The sequence below is a fragment of the Urocitellus parryii genome, chromosome 11 (assembly GCF_045843805.1).
Source record: "Urocitellus parryii isolate mUroPar1 chromosome 11, mUroPar1.hap1, whole genome shotgun sequence".
Taxonomy (NCBI): domain Eukaryota; kingdom Metazoa; phylum Chordata; class Mammalia; order Rodentia; family Sciuridae; genus Urocitellus; species Urocitellus parryii.
In genome coordinates, this window is record NC_135541.1 from 51,632,213 (window position 1) to 51,645,110 (window position 12,898).

At 38.0% G+C, this 12,898-nt stretch overlaps 1 protein-coding gene across 2 annotated transcripts in view; it reads left to right on the forward strand.

Moving 5' to 3' along the window:
- Positions 1-12,898, forward strand: part of Lrrc7 (leucine rich repeat containing 7) — a 420,763-nt gene that overhangs the window by 233,503 nt on the left and 174,362 nt on the right. For both annotated transcript variants that reach the window (XM_077791099.1, XM_077791100.1), the window contains exon 7: positions 10,052-10,115. In XM_077791099.1, coding sequence (XP_077647225.1) covers positions 10,052-10,115 — 64 coding nt within the window. The remainder of the gene's footprint in view (positions 1-10,051; positions 10,116-12,898) is intronic.

Below are 12,898 nucleotides of genomic sequence, written 5' to 3' on the forward strand. Positions count from 1 at the left end.
GAACTTATATGGCCTCATTGCTCATACATCCTCTGACATTTCCCACATCATTCCAAGATGCCAAAGTGAGCTTTCTGAAACACAAATAGGATACCTCTTCCCTACCTGAATATTAAAGGCTTTTATTTCCTTCAAAGTAAAACTCAAACTCTTTGGCTTGACATATAAAATGACCTCATGATCTGGCCTTTGCTGACATCTCTTTTTTTATTTCTTACTACTTTCTGATTAGTTATTGCTGATGTTTATTTCTTACTATATTTACCAGCCCATAGTTTTTTGGATGGGCCATCATCTCTTTCAAGTCCCCTCAATGATATTTTACCCTGAAATGACCATGTCTCCTGACTCTCGTGGAACTTGATCAACTACTCCAAAATGAAGCCTCATTAAAGCCTACTATTTCCTTCTCCCATAAGGCAGAAAATGTACCTCTCCTAGTGTTCTCTAGCAACCTAAGAGCCTTATTAGCCTCTTCATAATAGGAACAATGCCTTAGACTTGGAAAGTAATTTAAAAATCATCATATTTATACTATCAAATATGTAATATTGAGAGATGAATAGGTAAAGGCATGTGAAATAGAAAAAAAATTAGTAAAAGATTTACACTTGGAAAACTGATCTCAAAATCTATACTAATCTCCATGTTCAGTCAGGTGGTCAGTTCTCTCATCCATCAGCAACTTGTCATTTTTTGTTACTTCATCCACTTCCAAGTGTTTTCATTATTTGGCTTCAAAGACTTCACACTCTTCTAATACTTATTCTATGACCCCAGTTTCTTCTCAATCTTCTTTGTTGACAAATCCTCGTGTCCTCTTAAACCTGTCATCTTCCCATCTACACTCATTACCTTGGTGATCTCATGTTTTTTTTTTATTGGTCGTTCATAACATTACATAGTTCTTAATACATCATATTACACGGTTTGATTCACGTGGATTATGAACTCCCCCTTTTACCCCGTATACAAATTGCTGTATCACATCAGTTTCCCTTCCATTGATTGACATATTGCCTTTCTAGTGTCTGATGTATTCTGATGTCTGTCCTATTCTCTACTATCCCCCCTCCCCTCCCCTCCCCTCCCCTCCCCTTTTCTCTCTCTACCCCTTCTACTGTAAATCATTTCTTCCATTTGTATTATCTTGTCTTACCCCTCCTTTCCTCTTGTATGACATTTTGTATATCCCTGAGGATCGCCTTCCATTTCCATGCAATTTCCCTTCTCACTCCCTTTCCCTCCCACCTCTCATCCCTGTGTAATGTAAATCTTCTTCTCAAGCTCTTCGTCCCTACCCTGTCCTTGTTTACTCCCCTTATATCAAAGGAGTCATTTGGTATTTGTTTTTTAAAGATTGACTAGCTTCACTTAGCATAATCTGCTCTAATGCCATCCATTTCCCTCCAAATTCTATGATTTTGTCATTTTTTAATGCAGAATAATACTCCATAGTATAAAAATGCCACATTTTTTTTATCCATTCATCTATTGAAGGGCATCTAGGCTGGTTCCACAGTCTTGCTATCGTGAATTGAGCTGCTATGAACATCGATGTAGCAGTGTCCCTGTAGCATGCTCTTGTTAGGGCTTTAGGGAATAGACCAAGAAGGGGAATAGCTGGGTCGAATGGTGGTTCCATTCCCAGCTTTCCGAGAAATCTCCATACTGCTTTCCAAATTGGCTGCACCAATTTGCAGTCCCACCAGCAATGAACAAGAGTGCCCTTTTCCCCGCATCCTCTCCAGCACTTATTGTTGTTTGACTTCCTAATGGCTGCCAGTCTTACTGGAGTGAGATGGTATCTTAGGGTAGTTTTGATTTGCATTTCTCTGACTGCTAACGATGGTGAGCATTTTTTCATGTACGTGTTGATTGATTGTATGTCCTCCTCTGAGAAGTGTCTGTTCAGGTCCTTGGCCCATTTATTGATTGGGTTATTTGTTATCTTATTGTCTAATTTTTTGAGTTCTTTGTATATTCTGGTTATTAGGGCTCTATCTGAAGTGTGTGGAGTAAAGATTTGTTCCCAGGATGTAGGCTCCCTGTTTATCTCTCTTATTGTTTCTTTTGCTGAGAAAAAACTTTTTAGTTTGAGTAAGTCCCATTTGTTGATTCTATTTGTTAACTCTAGCGCTATGGGTGTCCTATTGAGGAATTTGGAGCCCGATCCCACAGCGTGTAGATCATAACCAACTTTTTCTTCTATCAGATGCCATGTCTCTGATTTAATATCAAGCTCCTTGATCCATTTTGAGTTAACTTTTGTGCACGGCGAGAGATAGGGATTCAGATTCATTTTGGTGCAAATGGATTTCCAGTTTTCCCAGCACCATTTGTTGAAGATGCTATCCTTCCTCCATTGCATGCTTTTAGCCCCTTTATCAAAAATAAGATAGTTGTAGTTTTGTGGATTGGTTACTGTGTCCTCTATTCTGTACCATTGGTCCACCCGCCTGTTTTGGTACCAGTACCATGCTGTTTTTGTTACTATTGCTCTGTAGTATAGTTTGAAGTCTGGTATCGCTATACCGCCTGATTCACACTTCCTGCTTAGTATTGTTTTTGCTATTCTGGGTCTTTTATTATTCCATATGAATTTCATGATTCTTTTATCGATTTCTATAAGATATGCTGTTGGGATTTTGATTGGCATTGCATTGAACTTATATAGGACTTTTGGTAAAATCGCCATTTTGATGATGTTAGTTCTGCCTATCCATGAGCAGGGTATATTTTTCCATCTTCTAAGGTCTTCTTCTATGTCTTTCTTTAGGGTTCTGTAATTTTCATTGTATAAATCTTTCACCTCTTTTGTTAGGTTGATTCCCAAGTATTTTATTTTTTGGGGGGATATTGTGAATGGAGTAGTTGTCCTCATTTCCGTTTCAGAGGATTTGTCGCTCATATACAGGAATGCCTTTGATTTATGCGTGTTGATCTTATATCCTGCCACTTTGCTGAATTCATTTATTAGCTCTAATAGCTTCTTTGTAGACCCTTTTGGGTCTGCTAGGTATAGAATCATATCATCTGCAAATAGTGATAATTTAAGTTCTTCTTTTCCTATTTTTATGCCTTTAATTTCTTTCGTCTGCCTAATTGCTCTGGCCAGTGTTTCGAGGACTATGTTGAACAGAAGTGGTGAGAGAGGGCATCCCTGTCTTGTACCAGATCTTAGAGGGAATGCCTTCAATTTTTCTCCATTCAGAATGATGCTGGCCTGTGGCTTATCATAGATTGCTTTTACAATGTTGAGGTATGATCCAGTTATCCCTAATTTTTCTAGAGTTTTGAACATAAAGGGATGCTGTACTTTGTCGAAAGCTTTTTCTGCATCTATTGAGATGATCATATGGTTCTTGTTTTTAAGTCTATTGATGTGGTGGATAACATTTATTGATTTCCGTATATTGAACCAACCTTGCATACCAGGGATGAATCCTACTTGATCATGGTGTATAATTTTTTTGATATGTATTTGAATCCGATTCGCCAGAATTTTATTGAGGATTTTTGCTTCAAGGTTCATTAGAGATATTGGTCTGTAGTTTTCTTTCTTTGAAGTGTCTTTGTCTGGTTTCGGAATCAGGGTGATGTTGGCCTCGTAGAATGAATTTGGAAGTTCTCCCTCTTTTTCTATTTCCTGAAATAGCTTGAAAAGTATTGGTGTTAGTTCCTCTTTAAAGGTTTTGTAAAACTCTGCTGTATACCCATCCGGTCCTGGGCTTTTCTTAGTTGGTAGTCTTTTGATGGTTTCTTCTATTTCCTCTATTGTTATTGGTCTGTTTAGGTTGTCTATATCCTCCTGGCTCAATCTGGGCAGATCATAAGACTCAAGGAATTTATCTATGCCTTCACTATCTTCTATTTTATTGGAGTATAAGGATTCAAAGTACTTTCTTATTATCTTCTGTATTTCTGAAGTGTCTGTTGTGATATTGCCTTTTTCATCCCGTATGCTAGTAATTTGGGTTCTCTCTCTTCTTCTCTTCGTTAGCATGGCTAAGGGTCTGTCAATTTTATTTATTTTTTCAAAGAACCAGCTTTTAGTTTTGTCAATTTTTTCAATTGTTTCTTTTGTTTCAATTTCATTAATTTCAGCTCTGATTTTAATTATTTCTTGCCTTCTACTTCTTTTGCTGTTGTTTTGCTCTTCTTTTTCTAGGATTTTGAGATGAAGTATGAGATCATTTATTTGTTGGTTTTTTCTTTTTTTGAGGAATGAACTCCAAGCAATGAATTTTCCTCTTAGAACTGCTTTCAATGTGTCCCATAGATTCCGATATGTTGTGTCTGTGTTTTCATTTAACTCTAGGAATTTTTTAATTTCCTCCTTGATGTCTTCTAAAACCCATTGATCACTCAGCAACCTATTGTTCATTCTCCAGGTGATGCTTGATTTTTCCTTTCTTCTTTTATCATTGATTTTCAGTTTCATTCCATTATGATCAGACAAGATGCATGGTATTATCTCTACCTCTTTGTATTGTCTAAGAGTTGCCCTGTGACATAGTATATGGTCTATTTTTGAGAAGGTTCCATGTGCTGCTGAGAAAAAAGTGTAGCAACTTGATGTTGGGTGGTATAGTCTATATATGTCAATTAAGTCTAGGTTGTTAATTGTGTTATTGAGTTCTATAGTTTCCTTATTTAACTTTTGTTTGGAAGATCTGTCCAGTGGTGAGAGAGGTGTGTTGAAGTCTCCCATGATTATTGTATGGTGGTCTATTAGACTCTTGAACTTGAGAAGAGTTTGCTTGATGAACACGGCTGCACCATTATTTGGGGCATATATATTTATGATTGTTATGTCTTGTTGGTGTATGGTTCCCTTGAGCAGTATGAAGTGTCCTTCTTTATCCCTTTTGATTAGCTTTGGCTTGAAATCTATTTTATTAGATATGAGTATGGACACTCCTGCTTGTTTCCGTGGTCCATATGAGTGATATGATTTTTCCCAACCTTTCACCTTCAGTCTATGTACATCTTTTCCTATCAAATGCGTCTCCTGTAGACAGCATATTGTTGGGTCTTGTTTTGTGATCCATTCTACTAGCCTGTGTCTCTTAATTGGTGAGTTTAAGCCATTAACATTTAGGGTTATTATTGAGATATGGTTTGTTCTTCTATCCATATTTGTTTATTGATGTTACTAAACCTGATTTGTTATCCTCTTTGACTACTTTCCCCCCTTTACTGTCCAACCTCCCATTGTTGGTTATCAATGTTATTTTCCATTTCCTCTTCCTGTAATGTTTTGCCAAGGATTTTTTGAAGAGATGGTTTTCTAGCTGCGAATTCTTTTAACTTTTGTTTATCGTGGAAGGTTTTAATTTCATCTTCTAATCTGAAGCTTAATTTCGCCGGATACACGATTCTTGGTTGGAATCCATTTTCTTTAAGCGTTTGAAATATGTTATTCCAGGATCTTCTAGCTTTTAGAGTCTGTGTTGAGAGATCAGCTGTTATCCTGATTGGTTTACCCCTAAATGTAATCTGCTTCCTTTCCCTTGTAGCTTTTAAAATTCTCTCCTTATTCTGTATGTTGGACATCTTCATTATAATGTGTCTAGGTGTGGATCTCTTATGATTTTGCACATTCGGCGTCCTGTAGGCTTCTAGGATTTGGGATTCTGTCTCATTCTTCAAGTCTGGGAAGTTTTCTTGTATTATTTCACTGAATAGATTGCTGAATCCTTTGGTTTGGAGCTCTGTGCCTTCCTGTATCCCAATGAATCTTAAGTTTGGTCTTTTGATATTATCCCATAGCTCTTGAATGTTCTGCTCATGGTTTCTTAGTAGACTTGCTGAGCTATCTATGTTCTTTTCAAGTTGAAATATTCTGTCTTCATTGTCTGATGTTCTATCTTCTAAGTGATCAACTCTGCTGGTAGTATTCTCAATTGAGTTTTTAAGTTGGTTTATTGTTTCCTGCATCTCTAGTATTTCTATTTGTTTGTTTTTTATTACCTCTATCTCCCTGTGAAATTGATCTTTTACTTCCTGGATTTGTTTGTCAATATGATCTTTCATTGTCTGATTTTGCTGTCTCATGTCTTCCTTGAGACTCCAGATCATCTGAAGCATGTATGTCCTGAGCTCTCTATCTGACATTCCATCTGTTGCAGCTATTACCTCTTCTAAAGTTGAGTTGACCTGCATTGCCTGTGGTCCTTTCTTTCCTTGTCGTTTCATACTGCTGGCGTTTCTTTCTGCTTGGTGAAATTGTTGTGTCTTTGATATTTTCCCCCTCTATTTAATTATATTGCTCTTGTATAGTTGAAAAATCACCCTTTCAGGGCAGGTAGTGGCTGTGATCCTCCTCCAATTAGTGTGATACTGGGGAGGAGAGATATTAGAAGGGGAGGGAAGAAGTCACTAAAGAGAATGATTGTAGGCAGGTAGAATTCAAGGAAGGTGGAATAGGAAAATTGAAAGAAGTGAGAAGACAAAAGAAAAAAAAATGAAAAGAAAGAAAGAAGAAACGAAAAAAAATAAAAATTTAAAACCAAAAAAAAAAAGAAAAAAAAGAAAAAATTTTATAATGATAGTAAAAAAATGGAAATTAAAGTTTAAAAAATAATAGTAATACTAATAAAATAAAAAGAATTTAAAAAAATTTGAAACCATTAATAGGAACGTTAAAGAACAACAACTACATCAACAACAAAAAGTGAAAATAAAATAAAAAAAAAAAACTAATAATAATCGTTAAAAAAAAAAATAATAATAATAATAATAATAATAATAAATGCAGTCATATAGCTCGATTAACTTCTCATCCAGTTGGTGGAGCTATGCCCACTGGGCCAGGCTTTTCTTCTTGATAGGTGGGAACCAATCACTGTGCCTCAGCTCTTCTTCCCAGACTGTGTGGGTCTCTAATCCTGAGTGCCTAGGGCCTTCTCTTGTGGTTCCTCAAGCCAGGCCCCGCTCACCTGTGACACTCACCACAATACTGACTACACGCCAGGTCTGCTGCTCCTGGGAGCCCTGTTTTCATGGGTGCCTGGGCACACCCTTTCTGTTTGCCTCCCTCAGACCCTAAGTTTGTAGGGCTTGGGGCTGAGGGCCCCCAGCGAATTTGTTTGCCCTCAGGTAGCAGCAACTCCCCTGATAGCTGGTGCAAGGGACCTGTTGTCAGCACTGGTGATAGCAATAGCTGGGAGTCCTGCGCCGCTAGTCCTGCGTCACTCCTGATTCCCTGGGTCTGGCTGTGGTGCTCAGTTGGCTTTTACCTCTTTGAGTTCAGGCGGGCCGACTAGTTATTTCAGCGGGATCATTAGTGTTGAGTCCATGAAGCAGGCGAACCTGAGCTAGAATGCAGCCAATTCGGGCTCGGTGTGTTCTGAGAAGGCTAGACCGTTCGCCCGGGGTCCACTTCAGCTCAACCGTGCCTAGTGGTCCTGAGCGAACAGTATTTTGACAGTTTACTTCTCCCTATGCCCGTGCAGCTGAAGGGGTTAGAGACTTGATCTCTCCGCGTCCGCCGCCATGTTGGATCATTTAGATTTTAAATTGTCACTCATCTTATCAGCTGTTCCTTTTTACTCGGTTAAGAGTCTGTTCTAAGGTGCTCCGCGGAAAGCGGTGGCGGCAGCAGCGGTGGCTGCAGCGGCGGCGGCGGTGGCGGCAAAGCTGTGGCCTTCGGGACCCCCGTGGAGGGGGTGCGGGCTGGGGGAGGGGAGGCAGCGCCTCGGGGCCCGCACGGGCCGGGTACTGGGCACGCGAGAGAGCGGGTGGGGTGGGGGAAAGAGATTGAGATCTAGATTTAGGGAGTGAGCATGGGAGGAGAGATGGCGGGGGAGAAGCGAAGCGGAGAGGCGGAGAGGGGAGTGAGAAGGGGCCCAGGGAGCCCGGCAGCTCGGGGGCTGCAGCCTTACTGCTCGCGCTGAAGTCGTGGCGGATTCACTCCATCTAGGCCCTTTTCTTGACACGGTGCTGAATCCTTGTCGACAGATCTCCTTTAATGATCTTTACTTCTTCTTTTAAGAAGCAGCAACATACGCTGCGGCGGCGGTGGCGCGGAGCACAGAGCGGCTCACTCATTCCCCGCCACCATCTTCTGGTGATCTCATATTTTCAAGACTTTATGTTGCCATCCATGTGCTACCAAGATCAATTTATCTATTTCTTCTGGACTCCTCCCTGAACTGCAGACTTATTTGACATCTCTAACTGATTGCACAACAGAAATTTCTAATTTAAATTTTCAAAACTGAACCTCCAACCTCAAGTAGTCACAACCTGAGTTCACTTGATCTCCATCAGTCAATTGCATCTCCATTCTTACAATTGTTCAACCATGACATGCTTTTAATCACCTTGACCCTTCTTTATGTCACTTCACATGGTCAATCCATCAGCAACATGGCTCCAATCTTACCTATATCCAGAATCCAACCACTTCTCAGCATTTCCACTGCGACCACCCTGGCTCAACTCACCATCACCTTTCAGTTGGCTTACTACATTAACCTCTTATTTGATTCTGTTTCTACCTTGGTTCTCCTCAGTCTATTTACAAGCCTGCAATTACTAATATCCTTTTAAAACAAATCACTTCTTTCATCCAAACCTTTGAGTGACCCTCCATCTTACTCAGAATCAAAGCCAAATCTCAGGAATGAACTTCAAAACTGCATGATCTAAATAGAAGTGTTACATGCTAATGATTTTTCAAAATGTTTTCACATTTAAAATGTGATTAATTTTCTCTATTATAAATGTCTACAGTACAAAAATAAAAGCAAATATTTCAAGTTTTTAAAAAACTGCATAATCCAACTCCCCAGTACATCATCTCCTTATTCTCCCTTGCCTACTCTTGTTCAGTCAAACTGGTCTCTAGGATACCTTCTAGAAAGCAGCATGTCTCTGCTTTAGAATTTTCCTAGTGGCATGCTTCTTCATTTCCTTTAAGCCTTGACTCAAATTTCATCATCTTGATAAAGCCTTACCTGATCACCCTATTAAAAATAAAATCCCATATGAATTCTCCCTATTCATCTCTTCCACTTGTTTTTTTAAAGTACTTAAAACCACCTAATGTAATATTATAGTTTACTTAATTATTTTGTTTACTGACATTCTTCTCCTACCAGATATAAAGTCCTTGGGGCAGGAATTTTTACCCATTTGTTCACTGCTATACCCTAGTTGGACATAATCTCCAAATAAGAGTTGCCAAGTGAAGAAACAATTCACACATATTTAGCACTTCTGAGTGCCTGACACTGATTGGATTGCAGTAGTATTTCACTTAATGTTCATCCACTTTAAAGACTAAGAAATTAAAATTTCGAGTATTTGATTCTATGATGCTTCATGTGTTTCTGTATAGGTAGGACTTATGACAGCTTTCTGGGTGCTTGGGGAGATAAAACCTTTCAGGAAAATGCCCTCTTTTGTTGTGTTGTATTTTTACTTGAGAATGGTTTGAGAAATGATGAATGAATATGGAGGAGTATCCCAAGGATCCCAACCTTTGACACAAACTCTTGCCCAACGTTTTATAATTATTCAGAGCTGTTGCAGCATGAAGTCAGTATTTTTAGGAGCCAACACATACAATTTGTCTGCAATGGAAACTCACTTAAAAGGATTGAAAGTGACAAGACTGATGATAAAATTGTGTCACATTGTAGAGTTTGTTTTATAATGCTTTGCTAAGATTGAGTTCATCCATTAGTTCTTCACATTTTGGTGATTCTTAAAAAAGCATAGACATTGGGTCCCCACCATATACTTCCTGCTGGCATAGATATTTAACAAACTTCCCAGGCTTTTATTAAGTGTCATCCCTGCGCTTAAATCATACAGTGGCATTTGGGAACTAATGCTGTAGATCGTGATAAACTGCTCAAAGTTTTCAGCTGGAATTTTGCATACATTCTGTATATTTGCAACTTATATCTGGTTGAAGAATACTGCATTTTTATGTACTATAAAACTAGGTAAATCTGACAAAAGAATGGCTGGAATGTTTTTCAGAATAATGTGTCATATGCTGCCTCACAACAGTATTTTTCTCTATCTGTTATAGGTCAATGCACAAACTGGCCCAGTTGGAAAGACTTGACTTAGGCAATAATGAATTCAGTGAGCTGGTAAGCAAATGTATTTTCTAAACTTGATAAATACACTCCAGGAGATTATTTCTTTTTCACTGTCTTTGTAACCCCAGGTATTAAAACACTGAGTGCACATTTGCATTTGCTAAATATATAAAATAAAATCTGAGAGTTAAAGTGATTGTATAGTAAGCCACAAGTAACTATATATTAGGTTACACCAAAAAAATTATTGGGGTTGAAACAGAAACATTAGTTTTGAACAACAACTGGGTGGCAGGCACCAGTTTAAGTGTTTTACATATATTACCCCATTTAATCCTGATTTGACATGTTGCCATTTTTAACTTTATGGAAATGAGCTCAAGATGGTCACTGACATATATAGCTATTATAGGGCGGAACAGAGATTAAATTGAGACTTGATCATCCCTGAAGTTCAAACCTGAAACATTTTTTCCCTTAGAGGTTGCTTGGTAGCATGACATGAGAAATGGGAGTCACCAAGGACATGGTATTTCCAATTGCACTAAAATTTGTCTTAAAACCTCACCGCCAGCAAGATTGCTTACTCCTTTCAAGCTTCATTTTCTTTAAAATATGTGTGGAGTTCAATATCTCAAGTACAAATTAGAAGAAAGCACAAATAGTTCTTTGTAATTCTTCCTCTTAAATATTTTCAAATCTCAAAAATTAAAATTATCTAAAGTGTATTTTAACTATTCTTATTTGTTGTTTTTAGACATATATGATAATGGGATGTATTTTGAGTATTCTACATACATGGGGTACAACCCATTAAAATTTTGATCTTATCGTTGAACATGATATGGAGTTACACTGGTTGTGTATTCATATATACGCATAGGAAAGTTATATCCAATTCATTCTACTGTCTTTCCTATACACATTGCCCCTCCCTTCCTTTCCATCTCCCTAATCCAATGAACTTCTATACTTCCCCTTCTTACCCTCCCTTGTTATGGGTTAGCATCTGCATATCAGAGAGAACATTTGACCCTTGATTTGGGGAGGACTGACTTATTTCACTTAGTATGATAGTCTCTAGTTCCATCCATTTACTGGCAAATGCCATAATTTCATCCTTCTTTATGGCTGAATAATATACCATTGTGTATATATACCACATTTGCTTTATCCATTCATCTGTTGGAGGCTACCTACATTGATTCCAAATCTTGGCTACTGTGAATAGAGCTGCTATAAACATTGATGTGGCTGCATCACTGTGTTATGCTGATTTTAAGTCCTTCGGGTATAAGCCGAGGAGTAGGATAACTGGATCAAATGGTGGTTCCATTCCAAGTTTTCTGAGGCATCTCCATACTGCTTTCCACAGTGGTTGCACCAATTTACAGTCTCACTAGCAGTGTATGAGTGAACCTCTTTCCCCACATCCTCGCCAACATTTATTATTAAGTAATAATTGCCATTAATAATTATTAATAATTATTATTGATAATTGCCATTCTGACTCTAATTGCTAGTGATATTGAACATTTTTTCACATATTTGTTGACCCATCATATTTCTTCTTTTGTGAAATGCCTGTTCAGTTCCTTTGCCCATTGGTTGATTGGGTTATTTGATGTGTTTTTGTTTTTTGTGTTTTTTTTTTTTTTGGTGTTAAGCTTTTTGAGTGGAACTTCACATTTCTAATATAACTCACTCTCTTAATAATCATATGTGTGGAACTGGCCATTGTTTCTCTGATGATAACAACTTGTAATGAGAAAATAAGAGATTTTTTTCTGGCAAGAAACAGTGTCATGCAAAGAAGGGCTCAGATTCCATTCTAAAGTTAGATGTGAACAACTCAAGAGACTATCAACAGGTGATTCATTGAATATGACCTGGAAAAGAGACAATGTGGAGAAAAGACGACTACAACTTAAAAACTTTGAGAGCCATTGAGAATGGAAGTTAATTGAGAAAGAATATAAATATTCTAAGTAAGGTTTAAAGTAAAAATATCTACTTATGGATACCTTTGTTATAACAAAAACTTATAATAACGGGAATTATCTTATGTTTCTAACAACAGTGATTACCACAAGATAGTAGATAAAGTTCTAGGAACATAACAGCTACTTAGAGTTATTTTTTGATTAACTCTTTATTGGATTGTTTTACTCAATATGAAATTAATAAATGTCCATTTAAGAAAATTTAGAAAGTTAAAATTGTAAAAACAATAGTAAAAGTCAGCCATGATCCCATACCCATATATAACCATTATAAATATTTTTTTGATATATTTTCTCCCTGCCCCTATTTCTTATCATGAAGTCAAATGAGTATTATTTGGGGTCAGGTCAAATGTGAGACTCTTTATTGGCTGTCAGGGGCCAAAAGCCTTATGGTAGGTATAGTTTCCAATAGATGTATGCAATGAATTAAAAGTCCACTATTGATCCTGAACTGGTAGAGGAAATAATGGAGACTTTACAAGCAAATCGCTATGAGTGAAAAACATACAAGAAATTGGAACAAATTGAAAGCAGAGCATGGGAGACAAAGGGATCAGTGTTACCCAGAGATGAAGCAAGGCCACTCTGACCATCCTTCTATACAGCTTCAGCCCCCAGCTCCCAACTCCCAGCCTCCTGACCTGCCTCTCCCCTCCCTCCCTGCACTGTAAAGGCAAGGGTTAATATGTAAAAAAAAAAAAATGTCATTTTGAGCCATCAACAACTCTGCTAAGGGAATCTTCATCAAGAGTCAGTCGTAAGAAGCAAAGTAAGCTTCTCTGCAAGCCAGAAAGACAGAAGAGGAGACTAATAGCAGATTGGGATGTG